The following is a 24,171-nucleotide window of genomic DNA, read 5'->3' as shown; positions in this document are numbered from 1 at the left end:
AAAGAGAAGCCGAGATTTTCTTGGATCAGCCCATTCCACATTATTTATTATTTTCTAATTGATTTGTCCATTTCCATCAAGCATTCTCTCAGGCAGAGGACACAGATGTTATTAGACAAAGTCACCTCTTTGCCCTGCTGCTCTGGGCTGGGAAGGCTTCAAGAGGGGGAGAGATGGGGTAAGGTGGGGCAGGGGAGACATTTTAATTGGTTGTTTATTCAGTTGTAATTACAGAAGCCTATCTTTTCTGGGGGTGGTATTAGTCCTGGCCCAAGGCAGAGATGTGGGATGTTGGAGCCTCTCCCTTGCTTGTACATGAGGTGTGTTTTTTTTTTCACACTTTGAGAAGCCTCCATTTCCCCCAAGAGGAAGACTCTATGGCAGCCATCCAGGGCCTTGGCTCTCCGGCCCCAGCCTCTCTCCTCTCCATCTCTTTTGGGGGGATCCACCCAAAGGAAAACAGCTCTGTGGCTAAGAGCCTTCCTCCTGCTGGCTGAGGTATTCCCACAAATGCAGAGCCAAGCTGGATCATCAAGGGAAAATCTCAGGGGCTAGGAGTCCATGTGGGTATTTCCTTCTCTTCCCCTACCTCTTGAAGAGAATGTCTAATCCCTCCTGTCAGGGAATGGAGGGAAAAGCAGAGCAGGTCAAATGGAGAGGGGCCATTAGAGTCTGGGGAGTTGGGTGAAGAGGGGAAGGAAAAGGACTTGTGCAGGGCCACTTGGCTTTCTGTTTTGCAACGGTGGAACGCTTGGCCCTATGTCTACCTTGCAAATTGGTCAAATGCATTAAAAAAAATCATTGCCCATGATCCATAAAAAATCCATATAAATCCAAATCTTGGTGGGTTTATTAATTTACATGCCAGTACTACTCAGGGTTAGATGGACAGACCTACGGCCATGGGCAAGTTGCTTCACCTCTCTGCATGTCATTGAGCATACCAACAGGTTTAAATGGGAGAGCTCAGCACAGCCTGGGCAAACACCCCCCCTCTAGGTCCTGGTCTCCTATTTTCTCCTCCTGGCAACAACAACAACAACAACAACAACAACAACAACAACAAAAACCTAAACTGACAGTCGGCCTCTGGATGGTTCCCTGAGTCTCGGCTTCCAGAGTCTCATCCCCACCATCCAACCTTATTCTTCTTTCAGCAACCTCAACCTCAAGTTCCCATGGTCTCCCCACTCCTAGAACTGCTGGGTTTCCCCAGCTATGCCCACTCCTATGCGTGTCCATTCGTTTTCCTCCTCTACCTCGAAACCTTTCTTCCTTAATCTCTGACATTTAAAATCTTCCTGCAAGGTCCAGCGTACATCCACTCCTGATCACCATCACCTGTAAAATGGGACGATGACAGCCAACTCTTGGGCTGGGGTGGTGGGTCTAGAGGTCACACAGAGAAAGTGCCTCACTCAGTGCCTGACGTAGCTGGCACTCGTTGATTAGCATAGTCTATGTTCATTACATTATTGTTCTTACCATGTTAATTATGAGCAGCACCAAAATGATCACCTCTAGCTACAAAATGACTTCTCCCTCCTGACAGCCTCCCCCTTCTGGTTCTAGTACTTGTCACCCCGCTTTATGTTACCTTCTCTGTGAGCACCTGTCTTCTCCATCAGACTATGAGATTCAAGCAGGTGGGGGCCAAGTCTTTATAATTCTCTATGCTCCCTAAAACTTGAATGAGTGAATGAGCAAGCAAGTGAGCAAGAGAGAGAGACAGACAATCATGGATTAGCAGTGATTGAGCACCACTCTCTTAACTGCAGAATTTCAACACAAGACGAGGAAGTCCAGGCTCAGGGAAGTGAAGTGATTTGCCCGAGGTATTGAAGAAGGGACACAGAAGGCCCTGACAATAAACTTCTGTTCACTAGCCTATGAGTAGCAGCACATGTTCACAAATTAGTAACATCACCTCTTCATTCAGGTGGACACAGTTCCCTGTGAGGGTGTGTGGCTTAGAGAGTCAAGTGTGGGAGGGGCTGCAGCCCTGGGCTCCCCCTCAGCTGAGCACCCCTAGACACAACCTGTATTGCTTGAGTTTCTGGCCTCTCTCACTACACTCTGCTACCTGGTCTGCAGCTCAGAATCCCTATCTGTTGGGCGAGGTTATGAATTCGATCGGTGTTTTCCAAATCACAGCCGAAAGAGGGCTAAATCTGCAAGAAGCAGATGCATATTTAAAGGAAGTTTTTTGATTCAAATGGATTTAGGACATGCTGTGTTAAACAATGTCCAACACGTATGTTTTTTTAATGGCAAGAATTATCAGAGCCTTTAATATACCAAATGGGAGCAGAGGAGATAGTGTATGAGTGTTCCGGAACATGTGTGACCATAATCCTTTCTCCCCACCCTAACCTCTACCTCTGCCAACAATCAAATTAGCATCACAACCAACAGAGTTTGGGAAGTGTTGGGCTAAATTGGAAAGCCCTTCCTAACTCAGACCCTCACCCCAAGCTGCCTCTCTAGAGAGGTGACTTGGTGTCTCTTTCCTTCCTGCACAGCCCATACCCCTGGATCCTGCTCTAGAGGTTGTGGGTCCCCTGGAATGTCAGTTTCAGGGGGGGCCCAGCTCAGAGTGCCAAGGCGCCCAGACTTTACCCCTCTGCCAGAACTGCATTTCAAAGCCATGAGAGCAATTCTGGAGGGAGATCAAAGCTCTCTCAACTCAACTGTCATTAGAATATTTTCTTTATGCATCTCACTCGCTGGTGAGTGCCAATAACATATTTCCTAAATGCACTGGCCTGAGATGGTACAACTCTGTAATAATCTCAATGAGAGGGTTGTCAGGGCCTGTTTTACTGAAAGGGAAGCAAAAGGGAAGTATATTCAAAATGCAGAACAACAACAACAGATCCCTTCAGTGAAATTATGGAAAGCTTGGGTTTTTCCAGCTCTAGAAACAGAATACACTGGCTCTCCCGTTCTAAAAATGGTTGGTCAGAGGTACCTCTCACAGAGAGCCCAGATCGAGACTGACCAGGGTTTGTTTCTATTCCCACTTAAAGCCAACTGACTTCCCCACTATCGAAGTGCTAGGTGAGGAGATTTTTGAGAAGTGTCCTGCCCCCATTCTGTTCCCTGGGCTCCTGATAGGTGTAGCCAGGTCATGGGAGTGGTACTGGCCAACTGCTGATGCCCTCAGCTTCGGGAGGATTTGTCTGAGATGCACCTGGCTGTGAGTATGCCCCCTGTAAGCTAGAGGCTGGTGACAGTTTTTTCAGGTTGAAGGAAAAGGCAGGAGAGTACCATAGAAACAAGCACATCTCTTTTTAAAGGAATTTTTAAATATGACAACATAACATTTAAATGGAGTGCCTCAGAACCTTACTCTACTTATAGTTTATAGGAAGGACTGTCTTATGTAGTGAGAATCACTGCTACTTACTTTCATAATTAAATATTCTTAAATACGGTTCTAGACAGAACTGTTCTGGACTGAGGTCTATTTTTCATTCAACGATGTGAAAATGGGGTACAAGTACACCAAAGTTCATGATACACATTGTTGCATTCACGATTTTCTTCTGGCATTACCACACCAAGAAATACTTCATTGTTGTAATCACTGGCTTTACAACTTTTTGGGGGGAAAAAGCCTCATCTTGAGAGAGAGAGAGAGACGTTCTAGGGTTCACATCTTACCTCTTCTGCTAAGAAGTGTCCCTGTGACCTTAACGAAGTGACTTGATCTCTCTGAACCTCAATTTCCTCACCTGTAAAATGGGGATTATAAAATTCAAGCTAGACAGGAGTATAAAAATTCAAGGAGGTAACACATGAGAAAGTGCCTAGAACTATGTCTACCTCATGAGAGGCGCCCAAGAGACACGACTCTCTTTTTAGCTTGCTCATGCAGCTGTAGGAAACTGGCCTTAGCTCTGAATGTTCACAGTATTTTTCTCATCAGAGAACCTGCTCTCATCACTGGACCAGGGTGTTTGTCTCCTCCACAGGTGGTTGACCTGTTTCTACAACTCACAGAGCAAGTCCTATAGCACTGCCTATTTGCAACTGCTGATTGTAGCCTGTCATTCCCGAGGAGGATCTCAAGTCCCTGAACCACTACTCCAATTTCAGAACACACTAGACCATTTGAAAATGATTATCAAATATAAAGATCAAAGCCACTCAAGACAAGTCATTAAAGCAAGATAAACCTCAGAATGTTTATTGCATCCATAGCCTTGTTGCAATTAACAAGCGTTCTCCAAGCTGTGGCCAGTTCTGAAACCTGGATTCTATGTTTTGATCCCAAGGGTCCTAACGATCTGGACTTTATTCTCTTGCTTAGTTTTATTGTCAGAAATGTCTAAATCTGCCTCTCTTGTCTGTAAGAGGAGGCACAGGGAAAAAAAAAAGTGCTTGGAGAGTTTATTAAATTCTCGGAATCCTGAATGATTGGTTTCCAAAATAATAGCTCTTGTAAAGAAGCCTGACACACAATCTAAGAAAAATGTAACAGCACCAATCAAAGAGCAATTGAAAAATCGATCATTCTTTCATAACCTCCTCCCCTTCCCTCCCTGCCTGCCTTCATTTTCCTTTTTTCCCTCCTCTCTGCAAATCATTCATTCCTTCTGTTCCTCTTTTGTTCACTAATACTTACAGAGATTCTATTATAACCATGCCTTAAGCTAGAAACTCGGCATACAAATATGAAAGAGAAACATTTTTCACTATGAAAGAGTTAGCAGTTTTATGAAGGAAGTGAGACAAATAATCAGATGATCACAACATAATGTGATGATACTAATACGACCTACCATTTGGGGGAGTTTACTACTCACTGGCACTGTTGAAGCATTTTTCAAAATTATCTCTTTGAAGCCTTACAATAAAACCCAATGTGCTATACAAGTATGAGTATCCCCAGTTTATAGGGGGAAGAAACCAAGACTCGGTGAGGTGATACCGTTTTTCCAAGGTCTCTACACATGGTCACAGGTGTGGGAGGTGAGCTCTGACTGGTCATGTGTTAGATACTGCAGACCACATCCCTCATCATTAGTGTCTTACCTTCTCTTATGATATGTGTTAGCATAGAGAGGGTACTGAACAGGAGAGAAGCAAAGAGCAATGACAATTTCCAAGCTGAAGGTGGATAAGACATCACTGGGTTTATATATATATATATATATATATATATATATATATATATATATATATGTTATATATATATGTTATATATATATGTTATATATATATAACATATATATATGTATATATATGTATATGTATATATATACATATATATATGTATGTATATGTATATATATATACATATATATATAATTTTATTTTTTTCATTTTTGTTTATTTTGAGACAAAGAGAGAGAGAGAGAGAGCATGAGCAGGGGAGGGGCAGAGAGAGAGGGAGAGAGAATCCCAAGCAGGCTCCATGACACCAGTGCAGAGCCCAAAGAGGGGCTTGATCTCAAGAACCATGAGATCATGACCTGAGCCAAAATCAAGAGTCGGTTGCTCGACCGACTGAGCGACCCAGGTGTGCCAAAAAATGAATACCTTTCCACCAGGATCTACTCAGCTCCTTTTTTTTTTTTTTTTTTTCTCACTAGCCTTTTTATAAAATGGCTTTTAGAGACTGCTGGGGCAGAAGACAAAGAGTCAGGACGCCTGGATCCTGGCAAGCTCAGCTACACTCCCTTGGCTAGCATGACTCATTCTTCAGGACTCAGCCTAGAAGGGTCTCTGACCCCTGATGAGTCAAGTATCCATCCTCTGAGCACCCCCAGACCTTGGACTCCTCTTTAAAGCATTTATCCAACTAGCTACATACCTACCTGCAGGAAGTTCCATGAGGGAAGAATCACACCTATCTTGTGAAATAATCATTGCTATACCTCCAGCACCTAGCACTGTGCCTTGCACATCACAGGCACACACACATGCATGTGCACGTGCACGCGCACACGCGCGCGCACACACACACACACACACACACACACACATTGTTAAAGGAATAGTTACTTCACTGAGATCTTTCCTTGGGGTTCTGAATTTCTGCTTTGATAGTCCCATATTCTCAGAGTTTACTTATTTTCGGAAAGCCAATAAGCATGAAGAATATACCCTGATAAGTAAGGAGAAATAACAATTGATGTGTGATGGTGTGTTCAAAAGTACCACGTCAAACTACTGTTTTCAAAACACAAGTGTGCAGTTCTAGGGCCCACAAGCTAGCTCTTCCTGCAACCTCCCTTTCTTCTTGGAGTATCAAAACCACAACAGATAAATAATAGAACTGACCACATTAAGCAGAATACACACAGCTCCCCAGAAGCCCTGTGGTCTGTCTTCCACTTGACGCACAATTAAATAAAGCAAAATCACCTCTTTTTCATAAGTTGGGGAAGCCACCATGTTCTGGATACAGGTGATAGTTCAGTAGACTATGTAGTTTGGCTCTAATTTGGAGTCTTGTAAGCCGTATAACTTATGTGATGACTGACTGAACGATATGATGTTTGGGAAGGCTAGAGCAAGAATTACAATATCATCGCCGACACGTGTCAATATGGCGACTTCTAGATTTTAGTTTGAACTGCAGCCCCATACAAATCTCCTAATAGCAAATAGCAGAATCATCTAAAGACACAACTACACAGTCATTACAGTAGATGTAGATCTCTCTGGATGGCTTGAACAAGTCTAGTAGCATCCCCAAATGTGGGTCTCTCAAAGGGTCAGAGGGTCATGTGAAAATCAAAAATTTTAAGTATGTGAAATAATGAAGACCATGACATTGTATGTCAGGCTATCAAAAGTAGAATTAAATTCAAATTGATTTTTGGAAAGAGGATGCCACATTCAGGGCCTAAGGGAAAATAAAATGGCAGACATGCAGACTGCCCAAGGTAGGGTGCCACCATCAGGCTGTCACAGGGACCTGGATAATGGGAGTCACGTTCTTTTAACTTGCCAGAAAGGAAAACTTCCTTCATTGCTATGCTGAACACGTTGGACTCAATTGGTCAGAGGGGCCAGTAAATACTTTGAAGGCAGGGACTGTCCCCAGTGTCAACTCATGGCCTTGCTCATACCTTCCTGATACCAAGCTCCTGAATTATAGTACAGCTCCCCACAGGCCTCGGAATTGGATTACAACATCTGATTTGAAAATGTATGAAAGGAAAAGATCTTAGAAAAATCCTACCCAAATCCTCCCATTTTACAGAAGAAAAATGTAAAATAAAAGAAGTGACTTACTCTATGCTGGCAAAGAAGTTACTGGAAATATCTAGTCACTTCCTTCCTCCCATTTTGCCAACCCACAGGGCAAACTGTGTTTTTTCTACCATGAACCCTTGTGGGAAAGACCTCTCTCTCTCTCATGTCTCTCTTCCACACTCTGTAAGATCTTGAGATAGTCCATACTTGTGTGGCATCCTAGACACTCACTGTTGTCCTCCGTGGCCACAAAAATAGTTTGGGAGTCAGGATTCAGGCTCAAGGCTAAGAGGTGTGCTGTCTGTCTGAACTCAAAAAGGGCTAGAATCACCTACACCAGACACCTGAAATGGAGACAATATTCTCCTTACCCTCTGCCCTTCACCACCAGATCACCAAAACAACTTAGCACATGGAAAAGAGAAAGAAAGAAAGAGGAGAGAGAGAGAGAGAGAGAGAGAGAGAGAGAGAGAGAGAGAGAGAGAAAGAAAGAAAGAAAGAAAGAAAGAAAGAAAGAAAGAAAGAAAGAAAGAAAGAAAGAAAGAAAGAAAGAAAGAAAGAAAGAAAAAGAAAGAAAGAGGCACAGAGGAAAGGACACAAGAAAACACGCCTCTTAAAACAAAACAAAACAAAACATAACAAAACAAAACAGGAAAACGGGAGCCTGTTGGACTTGGGTAAACAAACTGTGAGCAAAAGGCACGGCTGTACACACACTAGTTTTGTGTTTCCAGAAAGCAAGAGTGGGGGTGTGGAAGTCCTCTTTCGGAAAGGTGGAAAATCAGCCAGCTCTGAGCTTGCAGGTACAAGCCGAGCTGTGGTCAATTAAGGAAATGCGTTTCACTAAAGCAAAATGTCCTGGTGTCTGTTCATTCCACCCTCTCTCACACCCCCACCACTTTGTTTCCCCCCGTGGAAGGACGTCTGGCCAAGCAGAGGCTGTCATGAGTGGTCAGTGTCACCAGTGGATGGACACCCAGGGTGGAAAACCCCAGCTGCCTCCCACTGGGGCCCTCGAGAGGTTATCAAGCGCTGCTGTCTGTCCAGGGAGCTGGAAATGGAAATACACATCTAGGAAAAGGGGTGACACAGAAGCATCTCCAACTTTCACCTGTAAACTTGACAGAGGTCCTGCTGTGGTAAGAGCAGGGGGCCAGCCGACACCTAGTGCTGCGTCTTATGTGGCTCGGTGAGGTCCTGAGCGCCTTAGGGGAGCCCTCTTGACTTCCAGCTCCTTCCCTAGCATGTGCGAGAACCACAGAGTGAGTCCCATCCCGGAATCCCAGATGTGCCTCTGCTTTACGCTGGAGATGCCTAAACTTACTGCGGTGTGCTGCCTGGGACAAGGAATACGTTATCATTTAATATGTGCAGGGTTTTTGGAGTAAAGAAAATCTATTAAATATGGAACCTACAGGAGCCAAAGTAAAAGGGCCTTTGGTAGAAGAGTGGGATTAGTTTGTGTTGGACCCCCACTCCAGCCCAAAGGAAAGACTCAGGATCCAGAGGGGGCTGGGAATTAGGGAATATGTGTGTAGGAAGGTCAGAAGATTCTCCAGAGACGGAAAATCCCCCAAACAACCACCACTGTTATTTTGAGTGCTCAGTAAGTGGCGGGTGCTGTTGTAAGGGTTGACCCCTATATCATGTCACTGAATCCTCTGAACCACTCAATGCCATAGACTGTGGTACTTTCGTCACCGACTTTACAGAGGAGGTATCTGAGGCTTTGATAAAAGCTAGAGACTTGTTCAAGGTCACAGAGACGTTAAGTGGCTTGATTTCAAGTATGCTCAGTCTCCAAAACTCATATTCTTATTTATTTGCGAGGCTATACTGACCCCACACAGCTACTCACTGGTCCCTGTTTTGAGCCCCTTCTTCTTTTAAAAAATTTTTTAATGTTTACTTCATTTATTTTGAGAGAGAGATGGAACACGGGGAGGGGAAGAGACAGAGGGAGAGAGAAAGAATTCCAAGCAGGCTCTGCTCTGTCAGCAAAGAGCCCAACATGGGGCTCAAACACACTAACCATGAGATCATGCCCTGAGCCAAAATCAAGAGTCAGATTCTTAACCAACTGAGCCACCCAGGTGCCCCCTGAGTTCCTTCTTAACATCCTGTGGAGGGGTCACAAGCAGTTCTCTTCACTCCATTTGCCCCTCTCTCCTGCTCTCAAAGACCAAATTCACCTGTGCACAGAGTCACAGATGGGACATGAGTAAAGGCAGACTTTGCTTAGATAAAAAGCATGAAGGGAACTTGGACCAAAGCTGAGAGAATGGGACCATATGTGTCCACGTGGCCTGAATGTGTGTGCATGTTCCTGCATCTACACCCAAGCAGGCATGTGGGCTGGAGATGGTCAAAAACTCTTGGAACCTCAATCAAAGGGGTACATCACCCATTGTAACCAATCCCAACAATGCCTGGGGTCATTCCATGTGGAAACATATCCTCTAACATGGTGAGACATTTGGGTTGTTTCAAAAACAAATTAGTGTGCAAGCTCAAGAAGTTTGGTATGTTACATGGTCTTTATTTAAAAATACCAATTCTGTGGCCAGTACTAAAAAAAAAAAAAATTAGTATTTTAAGAATGAAAGTAATCTGTGTAAATGCCCTCAATGTGCGTCCGGCAGTTTCATCCAGGCCTTTTTTTATGAGCCTGTGGAAAGTCAGTCTCCATCAAACAATGCGAAGAGGAGTCTGTGTGTGCACATGAGAAGGGAGGGAATTTTTTGCACCTACTGTGTGCCACACAATCTACCAGGCATTTCATACAGATGACTCCATGTAAGTTTCTTGATGCCCTGTTGGAGTGCTGTTCTCACCCAATTTTCACAGATGAGAAACCAGCAACTCTTATTGAGAAATGAGCCAAGGTCAGACAGTTAATGAAGAGTGGAACCAGGATACAAACCCTGGTCAGTCTCCAACACATATCACTTTTCCACCATACCAGGCCTGACTCCTGTTATTGCTTTAATGAATATTAGTCACATTAAATAAACGCTGATATTCTGATTATAAAATTCCAAGCAATTTCTCTTACACGATTACTGGAAAAGAATGAACAAAGTTACTGAACAAATAACAAAGCCCTCTTTCATCTGCGTGCTGGTTAACTCTTCCCAGAACTCTTGCTTGGATATTATTTTATGTGACCCTCAAGGCAATCACATGATCCAGGCGGTCAGATATTATTATCATTCCCTTTCCATAGATGTGGAAACAGAGGCTCAAGGAGATTATGAGACTTGCCCAAGATTGCATAGCTAAGACACTGCTGGGCCAGGGCTAGAGTCTATTTCCCCGGAATGCTATTTTCATTCTACATTAGTCTGATTCTTGGAGCTCTAGGGCCGGAAGAACAAATCATGACATTGAACTGCATGAAATTCCAAGTAGAGTCACCTCTTCCTTAAACCTTCCCATCACCTTCCCACCTCAATCTCTTTGTTCTTTTCTGTCATTACAAAGTCTGTTAATTCTGGAGGTCTGTTTGTAGACCTCCTCTACCAGAAAACCTTTTCTAACTTCTCCAAACCACAGGGATCCTGCCTTTTCTCAGAGTTCATGCAAGCCTTATCGTCTGTGTGGTTCGCTGGTAAATTAATCATCCACCTTCTTGCCATCTCTTGAATGACTGTAACAAAATGTCATAAAACCACAGAATATAAGCACCTTCAGGACACAGATTACACGTTGGATCTCTAGGGCATTACTGCAGTGCCCTCGATATTAAAGCATCTTAGCAAAATATGGATGACGGGTATGAACATGACCATGCTAAAGAGAACTTTTCCAAGTTTTGAATCCCCAGCTTCTAAGATACCATGGTAATGTAGGAGGGTGGAAATGCCCTGGGATAAAGAGATGAAACCCTGGATCTTGCTCTCAGGTTGGCCTCACTTTCACTGGGAGGCCTGGGTCAGTGCTGGCCCCACTTGGGAGCTTGGCCTCCTCATCTATAGCAAGAGAGGGCTGAACCTTGCCACTGCTCCTTTTAGCTCAGAGAATCTCTGATTCCACGCAACTTTTCCAGATTTGGGGAGAACCTGGGAGAAGGAAGTGTATGTTCCATGAGATCATCCCAGAAAAGAGGTAAGAGACCCCAACATATGAGGGCAAATCATTTAATGGTCTCTGACAAGGGGTGGGGGAAGACAGTGAGAACTATAGTGCCAGCAGAGGGGTTGAAGAGCCTGCCTCAAGGCTTACTACAGTCCATTCCAAAGATTTCTAGCAATGTCAGCTCATATCCAAAAAAAATAACATGGCCCCAGGGGAATGCCCTTGTTCCATTAAAAATAACAATAAGGGGGAGGCAACGAAAATGTTTCCCTATGAGCCAACAGTGTGCAAGGGAAGTCTTTTTCTATTTGTCCTATTGCATATGAATCAATATGCACAGACAAAGGTCAAGTTCACCTAACTGTGCTACATAGCTTGCAGTTTACAGGGTCCAAATAGAAATTCAGCAGGCTTGTGGCAATATACTCTCCCAGTGGGGTGCATGCAGCCCAAAGTGTCAATTGCCCCTGGGGTTCCTGATACTAGGGGTTTCCCTTAGTATCCAGGTTTTCCAGTTTAGTTATAACAAGGCATGTGAAGTGCATTCTAACTTGTTAGGAGACATCTCTAATGGCTACAGATGAAGTTCTGCCTCCCTGGCTCGTCTCCACTACTGTAGAGAATGGCCAAGTTCAATGGAATGTCTTTTTCTAAATGGTTGGTCTAATAGAAAAATTTTTACTGCTCACACTGACTGCTCCTCCTGGCTGACACTGGGGATCCTTCGTTCACACCCATGATTACAATGGCATGCTTTCTTGTCTGTCTTTTCCACTAGATGGTGAGGTCCAAAGGCAGGGACTGGGCTGGCACAGAGGGAGCATTCAACAAATATTTACTGGGAGAGGAAAAGAAGAAAAAAAATGAGGGAGGGAATGAAGGGAAGGGAAGGGAAGGAAGGGAAGGGAAGGGGGAGAGGGGTAGAGAGGAGAGGGAAAGGGTAGGGAGGGGAGGAGAGAGGAGTGGGGGGGAGGGGAGGGGAGGGGATGAAGAAAGGGAGAGAGGCAGGAAGGAAGGATTTAGCCTGATATTAGAGTTTGTCATGAGATAAAGCAGACCCTATTCTGCTTATGGTCTGGGTCCCAGTTATACCGATGACTCCTTATTCTCCAAGCCCTTCCTCCCATCCTGTCCTCTTGCTTGTCTTGTCCCCTCTGCATGGGCTTTCTCTGTGTTCTGGGAATGCTGTTTGCTCCTCCACATCCACTGCCCATCCCTCTCCTCCCTGCTCTGTGCCCTTGGAGGTTGGCTTCTTTGGGGTGCCTCTATGGGTTCCTTTGCTCTGCGACTTCTAGTTTCAGTCCCTAGTGGGAAGCACTAGCAGAAGACTAGAAGGCAGAAGAGAAAGTTAATGGAGAAGTTACTCTCCTGGCTCCCTTCTGGCCTGGGGGCCACAGTAGACTGGCTACCCCTCTTTATGGAGAGTCACTGCGGCTGCCCAGGAGTCTTCCACACACATTCCCTCTCTTATGTTCCAAAACTACTCTCTCTTCTTGCCCCTCCAGGCCAAGGATAGAAATGGCTCCCTGCTCTGTTGCTGACCCTGGCCTTGGAGATTGTCCTAAACCCTGCCTACCCTGTTATAAATAGCCTCTCCTTCAAATTGCCCCCTCCTTCAACTCCCTTAATTGTTCTGTCTGAATGTGTCACCTGTTTCCTGCCAGGACCTGACCTATGCAGGCTGCATCTCTACCTCTGAATGTGCTGCCCGGCCCCAGATGCCCCCCAAATCATGCCTCCACCAGCCACCCCTGCCTTGTTTCCCTAGTCAGAGCAGATCTCTGCCTCGCAGAACTCCTGTCCCACTGTGTGTTGTTGTCATGGATCAGAATTTCTTATGTTTGAATATTACCCCTCAGCAAAGTGGAAGCCCCTCAATGGGGAGGAATGTGCCCCACTCACCGAAGCATCCCCAGTGAACAGCAGAGAGCCTGACAGAGGTGCACATACCTGATAAACGTCTACAACCACGTGATTCCATAACACGATTTGGAGAAAGATAACAGCAAAAAGTCGGGCTGTGCCATACTCCACCTCAAGACCAACAAGGCTACTTTCTACAGCACTGTCATAATCCTCACTGTGTGTCCCTCAGGTGACAGGGCACTCCCCTGGGAGGACCATTCTGAGGGGCGAGGACATCATCTGTTACTCAGCTCCAAGCTGCCTCCCACTCTGGTCCTGGCCAGGGCTTAGAAACCATACAGAGCAATTCTGCTCCCTTTCCCACAGGACAGGCCTCTGGGGACATGAGGTGCATGCCACATGGCCCTGTGAGAATTTTCTCATCCAGGCCAACCATCTTCAAACGGTTATGATATTACCATTTGAAGTTATATCCTGGCCACTCACTGTCCAGTCCCTCTCTCTGTGCACATCTTCAATTGACTGCTTTTATTATGGCCTCTTAATAAAGAACACTAGCTGCCAATGTAGCTCTAATAGTTCTACAGGGGCCCACGGAACCCCAAGGCCATTATCTAATTCTCTTCTAAACTCACTCATTCAAGCACTTCATAATCCCAAGCTCTTTGGGTGATATTTGAGAAGAGAGTGAGGATACAATGTGACGGGGCAGGTACCTGTGGCTGCAAAGATGTCAAGGCCACGCTGGGTGGCTGTGCCATGGCAGATGACCAGGAGTCAGAAATCTAGAGCAACCTTAACCCTAGCTTGACCACTAATGGATAGGGTGAGCTCTGACTCAGTTTCCCTCCATGGGAGGATAAGGGATGTGGACCAATGATCTGTGAGGATGTTTCTAGGTCTGACATTGGGCACAATTCTGGTAACTTGTGCAGCCCTCTGCTAGGATTAGTTGCTCCCCCACAGCACGTGAATCCATGAGAACACGGACTAAGGGGTCCAAGGACTATGACGTAAGGGCATCTAAATGTGTTACAAGAAATGGTACTCTTTCCTAGAGTACACTGATCTGCCCAGCTGCCTTACTGGGGGAAATCTTATTTTACTCAAGGGAATTGTTACATTAAATTGTCAGAATGGTGTATTTTAATCAGTGCTACTCAAAGTAGGTACTGCTTACCAGTCTACGGTGCACTGGGAACAGAAATGGAGAGTACACATTTAGAAACTTTTCAAGAATTCTGACAATGACATTCCTGTGGTTTCATTTTACATTGATTCATTTTTTTCCTGCACATATCAAAGGGATCAGCTTGCAACATATAGGAGAAAAAAGTTGGTCCTTTACCATAGATTGATAAGTATTAAATAGTTTTATTGCGTTTACTCATTAAGAAAGAAAAAGAGAGAGAGAGAGAGAGAATGAAGTTCAGCTCTTTATTAGAAATCACCTAGATAATATTAAATGTTCACTGCTTATATTGCAGGTGTCCTTCCTTCCTTCCCTGCCTTATATTCCACTGCCTTCCTTCCTTCCCTCCTTCCTTTCCTCCTGCCTGCCTTCCTTCCTTTCCTCATTCTTTCTTCCTCCCTCCTTCCCTCCCTTCCTTTTTTTTAAAGTCACAAAGCAAATATCTCTCTGCAAACCTCCACAGGTTTCTCTCTGCACACAGGAGAGCTGATACAGCCAGAATGCTGTGTACCCCCGCCTCCTACCCCAGCCCGTCAGAAGAGGACACATTGCCTGGTGGGCCCCACCCAGGGCACATGACCTTCCCAGCCAGCAAACAAACGGGCCGTGGCGTGAGTGGTCACAGAGTTGGCACACGGCTGCTCACAGACATTCTGGGCAGGCAGTCCCGTGACTTAGAAAAGAGGAGGCCGTTGGAGGCTGCCAGCTCTGTCTGCTGATTGTGAAGTATCTGGGACCTGGGGCCCCGCGGCCCCTCGGTACCAGGACAGCTCACCCACCACAAAGGCCAGCTGCCCTCAGTCCTGACCCAATCAACTCAGCAGTTTTTTCCCAAGGCTTTAGTGAAGCTACCCTGTCTGTCACCTCTGCCCTTCAACTCTGTCTCTTACTGTTCCTTAGGCTTAAAAATACCCTCCTTCAGTGGGAGCGTTAGAGTCATTAGATCTGGATTGGAATCTATGCTCTCCATTTATTTGCTGAGTAACCTTGGCTAAACCCCTATGTCATTCTGAATCCTGGGTTTCCTTCAGCAAAACAGGGCTAAGAGTACCCACCTTCCTGGCACCTGCTGAAGAAACAGGGTTTGAATGAATGAAAGACAGAAAGACAGAAAGAAACAAAGAAAGAGAGAAAGAAAAATTGGGTGAATAACTTCCAGCTACTCGTGGCCCTTCACCCTCCTCCATGCCCACTCTGCCTGGGCATCTAGCTCAGTAAGGCACACACTGCCTTAATCTCAGAGACTTGCATTTGTGCCTTAGCTGAATGACTCTCCTGACCCATGACCTTGGCCGAGTCATTTCACCCATTTACGTCCTCTATCTCCCGATCAGTCAAATGCAAATACTAACCCCTGTCTTGCCTTCTTTGTCAAATTCTGTCAAAACTCAAATGAGAGCAGAGATGAGAACACATTGTGACCAGGAAGGAACCGGCCACACATCAAGGCTTCTTCCCACCTGGGCCGCTCATGTCTGTGGACCGAGGTGAGAGTCGAGGGCCTGCCTGGTGCCAGCAGGCTGAGCTGACGTGCTTTCTGGCCTGCTGCCAGGCACGACATTCTCCTGCCAGTATCGTCATTCCTTTGCACGTAGGTATTTTGTCTGTGCACGGGAGGCCCTCGCTCTTTTGAGAGAGACCTAAAGAGAAGAGTCAGCAGAAAGCCTGCAGAGGTCGGCAAATGTGCTCGAGCTCTCAGCAAGTCCAGGGTCCTGTGTGCTGGACAGAATGGAAACGTTCAGCGTGGATCTGGGCAATCAGGAAAGTGGAGGGTGACAGTCTCTCTGGCTTGGAACTAGTTCCTCCGGGTCCCCTACTGAATACAGATCACCCACGGGTTCCCCTTCAGGCTTTTCTTTGGGGTTGCTGGCCAGGGGTGCTAGTGCAAGTGGACGCTGAGTGAGGCCTCAGACACGAGCTTCCTGTTCCCGCCCTCTTCTCAGCAGGAGATGAAGTCCGTCTGCCCCGTGCCCTCCTTTCTCCCCCAACCCAACCTCGATTGTCCAAACTGTACCTAAGCTCTCCCAGAGATATTCAAGCTGAAAGTCAGTTTTTTTTTTCCTCTTTGATCTCGCTTGGCACTCCCTAAGCACAGCACGCACCATCTTCCGTTACACAAGTCATGACAAATACGCTTACCGAGAGCTAATGGGAGAGACACCGTGAGAGGGACGACGCTTTGAGAGCCCCCCTCAACCCTCAGAGCAGCCGGACAAAGCAGGTGCTGTTCTTATTCCCACTTCACAGAGGAAGACGTAGCGTCTAAGGGGCCACAAAGTGAGGAAACAGTATCACCGAGACCTGAACCCGGGCCGTCCAACCAAGCTTATCCCCGCTTTGCCAGCTCGGTGCGACAGGATGAATGTTCTGCTGGGAAGGGTGTTCCATACTGGTCTGTCCAGCACGGTAGCTACCAGCCCACGAGGCTGCTGAGTACTTGAAAGGTGGCTAACGGGACTCAGGACAGACTTTAACTTTATTTAGTCTCGGCTAATTTCAGCGTCAACAGTCGTGTGTGGCTGGCGACCGCACGTGGCTAACGCGCTGCACCCCACGGTGCCACGTACATGATGGCAGCTACTGGTACTCGGCCCCACATCACCCAGTTTAGACTCTGGGCCCTTTGAGAAGACCGGGTTGAGCCTTCCTTCTTAGCCCGTGGTGGGGGCTCAGTGAATACCGTCGTGACGGGCCATCCTTGCGTAGCACTCCCATGAGAACTGAGTGAGGGGCTGGCCTCGGTCATGAAACCGCTGTGTGAACTGGAAAATTCCACACCCCCTAGGGGCCTCAGGTGCCTCGCCTACACAATGGGGGACAAGTCAGGTGGCAGCCGGGCATCGCCTGCCCCGCAGGCCTTACCTGTGCGGAGAGTCGGGGTCGAAGCAAGTCTTGGTGACGTCGGTGATCTCGGGGTCACAACACTCTCCGCCGTCAAAGTTGAACCGTTCATAGTTGCAGTCCATGTCACACACCCTGTTGTGCTGCTTCTTCACGAAGGCGGGGTGGCGTAGGTGGCGGCAGTCCCCGCCGTCGTGGCCGGTCAGCGTGTGGTTGCACTCGGGGTCGCAGTTCTCGTCCCCGATCTTGCTGATGTCACAGTTGGCCAGCACGAGGCGGTGGCGCAGGGAGGAGTTGCTCACCTCCAGCACCTCCAGCTCCCAGGAGATGTTGTAATGCTTGAAGGCCTCGGCCAGCTGCCGGTGCTGGAAGTCAATCTGCTGGCGGCTCACCGTGGGGTTCTCGCGGCTGTCGTCGTAGAGGTTGACCACGCGGTAGCGCACCACCTTGGGCCGGCGGAATCGCGGGAGCTGGTTGTAGCTGGCGATGACCTCTGTGTGGTCACACAACGTCTGCCCGCACAACGGAGGCTCCAGACTCGTGTCCAGCAGGAAGCCGTGGGCACCGCTGTGTTCCACTTGGGGGATGCTGCCATCCTTCATGGGGGACCAGGCGCGCTTCACATTGTCCCAGTTCTCCTGGAGGAGGAGCTGAGGTAGAGGCGTGTGGAGGCCACGGGTTTCCATATCCGACAGTATCTCCCGCTGAGTCCTGGCCACCTTCCACAGACTGAAGCGCTCGATATAGCCCCGATAGTTGTGATTCAGAGCGCTGCCTCCCAGCATGAGCACTTTACACTTCTGGGTCAACGGGCTGAATATGCCGCCCACCTGCTCCCCGGAGGTTGCCACCTGGGCGCCATTCACGTAGAGCTTCATCAGCCGCCCGTCGTAGGTGGCAGCTAGGTGTACCCACTGGCCTGGGAGGTAGCTGCGGTACGCATGGATGGTGGTCCCCTGCCGGGCCCGGTCTGTCTTCAGGGAGAAAAAGTAGCGTGGGTCTCTGTTGCCTTGGTCACTGACGGTGTGAATTCCCACGACCCATCCTCGGTCACGCGAGGTATATGAACATTTGTCATATAGCCCTATGTGGCCCGAAGAGAGAAAGATGAATAAATAAAGGATGGAAGGGGGTGGTGGTGAGTTATTTCTCCCTGATAAAACTTATATCAGGATGTCCTAGACCAGCGGTTTTCAAACTGTGCTCTGCGAGAGCCAGCAGCTACTAATGGAGGCTCTGGGACCACCCTTCGGGCACACTGAGGGCCGGAGGGACGGAGAGGACAGGTGAGCTGGCTTTGGGGGTTGCTCACCACAACCTGTAGCCCAAACAGTTTCACTTGTATTGGTTTTGAGTATGGAACTTACAAGAAAGGTTTCTGTTGTAGAATGGGGAGTTGAGCTAAACAAAATACCAACAATCGTAATAATGGAAATCTGAACACCTTCGATTTTTGCAAGACTGTTGTATGGGTAAGGGGGCTTTGTGATTAAGATGGTATTTTCAGTGTGGGATGATACAGGAGGCGAGAGGAGAGTCAGTGGTGGTGATAATGCACAGAAGTTGCTCATTTAGAAGGATGGCCCCTACTACGGTCTCCGTAACTTTGAGTGCACGTTAACGATTAGCAGTCGTCAAAAGGCCAGCGGTGGTGAGCCATCAGGAAAGTTGGCACAGAGAATCAAGGGTCAAGGGCTGCAAAGCTAACGCTTTTAGCTCCTAATAGGAATCCTGGTTACCCCTGAAACTCATCCCCAAAGAAAGGCAGGCATGCTTAATATCTGAGCAAGAAAGCTTTAAAAAACATTTTTTTTTAAAGTTTATTTGTCTATTTTGACCAGGAGAGAGAGCAAATGGGAGGTGCAGAGCGAGAGGGAGGGACAGAATCCCAACCAGTCTCTGCACCGTCAGCACAGACCCTGATGCAGGGCTCAAACTCATGAACCTCGAGATCATGACCTGAGCCGAAACCCAGAGTCGGACGCCTAACCAACTGAGCCACCCAGGCGCTCCTGAGCTAGAAAGGTTTTTAAAGATCACAATTCCAACTTCTTCACTCGACAGATGAGGGATTTCAGACCCAGAAAATGAAAGACATTTGTCAGGTTACAGAGTCACTGACAAATTTCCTGAGACCCAATTCAGCTTGCTTTTCTCTGACACTAATGCTAATATTTATAAAAGAATGAAATGAAAAGCACTCTCTTAACATAAAAAGATGTTGGGGACTCCTTCATTAAGTAAAATCTTCCAAGCCTCTACGGCAGGTCAAGCATTGTACTAAGGTCTACACGTGTGTTAATTCATTTCATCCACGTAACACTTTTAAAGTAGTGACGTTAACAGAGGCAGATATGGAAATGGATGGGTTTAAGGTCAACTGACTGGTAAGAGGATCCCAGACCCTGGGATTCACTACCCTGTGCGCTAACTCTACAGGCACCTCTCTCTCCCCCATCAATGCCACCAGGGATCTGGGACACACCAACCTCCTGGGGGTACCACAAGCTGGGTGTTTGGGAAAGTCCCAAGGCTGACGCCTCTAGCTTTACTCTGGGAACCCCAGGAAGTCACTTAGCAGATTCTCTCTGGATCAAAAAGTATCTTTATACTCACCAACCCCTCTTCCCCAGCCTTTCTGGAATATACCCAGTGTCCTTGGCACAGACAGGCTGTTGGATGAGGAAGAGGACTTTCTAATTAAGAATGCATTTGAAGTGTGGGATGATGTACGAGGCCAGGTGGGAGGAGAAAGAGAGGGAGACGAGAATGAATAAAAGATGCCCATTTAGAAGGACGGTCCCTACTTTGAGCTGGTGAGTTTCTGCGGTCACCATAACTTTGAGGGTGCATCTGCCATCAGCATGCATCAAACGATCATGGAGAGCTTCCAGTAAAATCAACAGAGGAGGCCCACACAGTCTTTACTCCTTTGTGAGCACTGGGGCCTCAGAACTCATGTCGATCTGTTAGCAGCTGATGTGGATGGCAGTTTGGGCCTGGCATCTAAGTCTGCCTATACCCCTCCGCCTACTCCTGTCCAACAGTCCTTCAGGCAATGGCAGGGGGTCTCCTCACAAAGTCAACCTGCTCTCATTGGCTGGGCAACCTTGGGTGAAGCACTGAATAATACCTCCTCTGGGTCTTGGTTCTCTACCTGGTAAAGGAGGGGACTGAATGGAGTCCCCCTCACACACCTGGCCCAAGTCTGCTCTTCTGTGTTTCCAGGTTTCTGAATGGCTAAAACAGAAACCACCTCCTCCTAGAAGCTCTCCGTGATAGCCCTGTAAGGAAGGCCCATTCTCTCCTCTGAATTCATTTTGCTTTTAGGCAACTAGACACTTGTCCTCTGGTTCTGGAGTCCCCCTAGACTGGATGCTTCTGGAAAGTGAGGACTCTGGCTGGACCATCTGTATATCGTGCCTAGCACCCTGCACCATGCCTTGCCTACAGCAGGCACTCACTAAGTGTCTCATGATGGAGCACAAGAAGGATTCCTGAAAGACTGGGAGAAGGAAAAAGGACAAGCAGAATCAAAGGCACTGATTCATGTCTCCATGGCTAACGGACAGGGAGAATCAGAAGAAAGTGTGTGTTCTTAGTACCATAGAAAACCCAGGATCTTTGGATTCAGAGTAAGTAATTCTGATGAAAGCACTTCCTAGCCATACATCTGGGGAAAATCACTTCCCTTCTACAGATCGTAATCCTCTTGCCGATAGCCCTCTTTAAGCATGCTGTCCTACTTAACAGACACGGTGGAGGCCCCGTCCTTGGCACACGGTAGCTGTCCCAGTGTGAGTTCAGCTTGAAGACGCTGGAGGGTCTAGGACCGATGTCAATGATGACATGTGGGAAACGACTAGAAATAAAATACAGAAGGGCCAAAGAGAGAAGGCACCCCGAAGGCATCTTGGCTGATGTATCAGGAGCTGATAGAATGAAGCCTCGAAAACGTCCAAGTCCTCCTCAAACCCACTGACAAACCCGACTTAGAAATCAGACATCTCATCTCCTGAGCTGCTGTCAGGCTGCTGAATGTGCAAATCTGCACTGACCTCTCCAAAACTGAAGCTCTGACTCCAGATTTGGAGTGAGTTACCCAATCTATGGGTTGCCGCTTGCTACAGGGATCAGTGAGAGCCACGTTCCCCGGAGCCACCACTCTGGTGTCCCTGGTCCCACCACTGAGCTCACCTTCTCTTGCTCCCCTGGCTAACCCCTCCCCCTGCAACAGGAAATTCTTCTAATGAGAAAATTAACATCTGAAACAGGATCCCTTTTCCCTCTCTCTTTCTCTCTTTCTCTCTCTCTCTCTCTGCAGGTTTTTTATTATGCCAGGGGCTCTCAGTCCCTGGTTTTCCTGTTGCCTTTGGAAGGCAGCTAGCTGGGTTAGCAAGGTAAAATGTTTACACATCTGTAGGGTGCCCTCCGTTCAGAACCTTCCTGGGGCTTGGGACTCAGGCTCAAGCCACCTCTGTGTGCAGTTGAGAGAGAAGAGAGAAGCAGAGAGAAAGGCCAGACTCTGGGACGTGGAGCGGGGAGACTAAGAGGAGGCTTGGCCCCAGGAGGCTGAGAGGAAAGGCAAAGAGAGGCTTTTCAGTGGAACCCAGAGGAAACACATTGAGGGAACTGAGAACCTTGAAGCAGTGGCTTCAGAAGTTCAGAAGGAAATATTTACCTGGAGTATAAGTGGCAAAAGGAAATCACCGAACTTCAACAAGGTGGGGGGTGGGGGGAGTAAAATAGTGATGGGGACTTATTTCTGTATGAAAATAATTTAATCAACAGTAGCCACATTTCAGGGGGCTGGAAGGGAGACACCGCTGTCTCACCAGCCCAGAACCAGGGATCTGGAACCAGAGATCCGGGCTCAGCTTGCCAGATGACAAGTCACACCATCCCCCCCCCACCCTTATGCTGCTGGGCCTCATTTCCCTTCTCTGAAAAAGGAGAAGTTTGGATTAAATGACCCCCACCTACAATTTAAGAGCTCTTTTGTTCACTGCTAGAATGGTTCCTTGTAAGCAGAAGGAGCTCAAAAATAGGTGTTGATCTGAATCTGATGCCTCGTGTCAATCCCAGTCCTTGCATACTTAGGTTCCCTGTCCTCTGTGTATCTCCACAGAGGGACACAGAACAGTGTTCTACGAAGGACACGCGAGCACCTTCCCCACCTTCACCTTGTCCCTCCCCGCAGCTGTCCAGGAAGATAGAGACATAGTGAAGGAAACGGGGAGAGGCGTTTCTGAAGTGGCCCCATCTGTGTGCTGCTGGAAGTTGATCCCAGGGGACACATCCCCATGTGACAAGATGAAGGCTACGGGGCAATCCTGCACACAATCTACATCTAATTAGCATAAGCCTGCCTCAAGGCTATAAAACGCATAGAAGCAGACACTGAAAGCGTGCAGAGCCCATGAGGTGTCTAGGGCACTCTTACAGACGTGGAGAAGTCCAGCCCCAGACCTGGGAGAGGCTTGCCCTGAGCCTCATAGTAATCACCGGTCCCTCAAACCCTGGTCAGCTGGCCTCTCTAATGTGCTCTTATCTTCCTGCAGCTGGGCTTGCTTTGAAATGGGCTTCTAACCCCCCACCCCCACCCCCAGAAGTTTCCTGCCTACTTATTTTTACTGTCTCTTTTTCTTCTCACCTACCCACTGAGCCTCACCCTGGAGACAAAGAGCATATGTAAAAGAGGCTAGCCCAAAGGCAGAAGTCTCCCAAAATCTTAGCCAGGGCTGTACCAGGAGTCCTCTGTACCTGGGGGTCACCCCCTCAGGATCACTTTAATGGCACTGTCCCAGGGCAGCTCTGTCTGACCATTCCATTCCACTCCAGGAACAGACAAATCTTCCTCCCATATATCCATCACATTCCTTCCTGTCTGAAAACTCACCACTTCTGTAATTACTCATCCAGTGTCTGTGTTTCCCATCTGTGGGTCTGTTTGGTTCATTTCAAAGTGCCCAACATTCTGTACAGACCCTGGTGTCTTACAGGTGCTCCGTAGAGTTTGGCATCGCAAACTAAAAACAAAGGAACAGGAGGGACATTTCCCTATTGCTGTGTTCTTTACAAGAGCACAGGACCCTTCCTTTATTTAGAAGTTGCTACGTCCCGTGTGTTCTAGATTAATTCTCTCACTTAACCTTCACAATGAAACTCTCAGCATGGCCCACTCAGCATGGCCAGAGGAAGCTGAGGCTCAGGCTCAGGGAGGGAAGAGGCTCTCCCAAAGCCTGAAATCCAGGCCTATAGAATTCCCAGACCCAGGTGCTTAATCACGTCACTGCACTGAGCCCAGTGGGCTGTTTGAAGGCACGGACCCCTCCGAAAAGATCTAAGTCCCACAGCACCAACATAAGCAAGTTGACTTGAACTGCAGGCCAAGAGGCTGCTTTCCAGTCATTCTTCTGCCTAAACAACTGACTGAGGATCAATGGTTCTTTACTACTACGCATCATCTGTTCTCCTTGGCTCACCACACTTCGTGGGGACCCAAGATGTGCCTGGGCCTTGTTCAGATGATGTCCAGAATGCCTTCCAGACCTTGTCTTCAGCACCTGGATTTCTACCGCAGGCTTCCCTACCTGTTGGTTTCTGACCCAGGTCTCCTCCAGCCTCCAGGATCTATACAAAAATGTGTTGTTGTTTTTTTTCAAGGTTGTAGTCATATCCTCAGCTGCCTCCCACCTTCCTTTCTGTTAGTTATTGGCGGAATCATGTACCCCCAAAATTCATATGTTGACATCCTAATTCCCAGTACCTCACAATGTGACCTTATTCGGAGGTTGGGTGTCTACAGAGGTGATCAAGCTAAAATAGGATCCTGAGGGTGGGCCCTGATCCAGTATGACTGGGGTCCTTGTAGGAAGAGAAAACTGGGACACAGACACACACACAGAGGGAAGACCATGAGAAGACACAGGGAAACAATGGCCACCTGTAAGCCAAGAAGAGAGGACTCGAAAGAAACCAAT

General features: G+C 47.4%; 1 protein-coding gene across 1 annotated transcript in view; it reads right to left on the bottom strand.

Moving 5' to 3' along the window:
• The window catches only part of PAPPA (pappalysin 1), a 241,865-nt gene that overhangs the window by 190,700 nt on the left and 26,994 nt on the right, over positions 1-24,171 (bottom strand). The window contains exon 2 of the mRNA XM_023242643.2: positions 17,210-18,272. Within this exon, the coding sequence (XP_023098411.1) occupies positions 17,210-18,272 (1,063 nt within the window). The remainder of the gene's footprint in view (positions 1-17,209; positions 18,273-24,171) is intronic.

The sequence above is a fragment of the Felis catus genome, chromosome D4 (genome assembly GCF_018350175.1).
Source record: "Felis catus isolate Fca126 chromosome D4, F.catus_Fca126_mat1.0, whole genome shotgun sequence".
Classification (NCBI taxonomy): domain Eukaryota; kingdom Metazoa; phylum Chordata; class Mammalia; order Carnivora; family Felidae; genus Felis; species Felis catus.
This window is presented reverse-complemented; position numbering and strand designations above follow the sequence as displayed.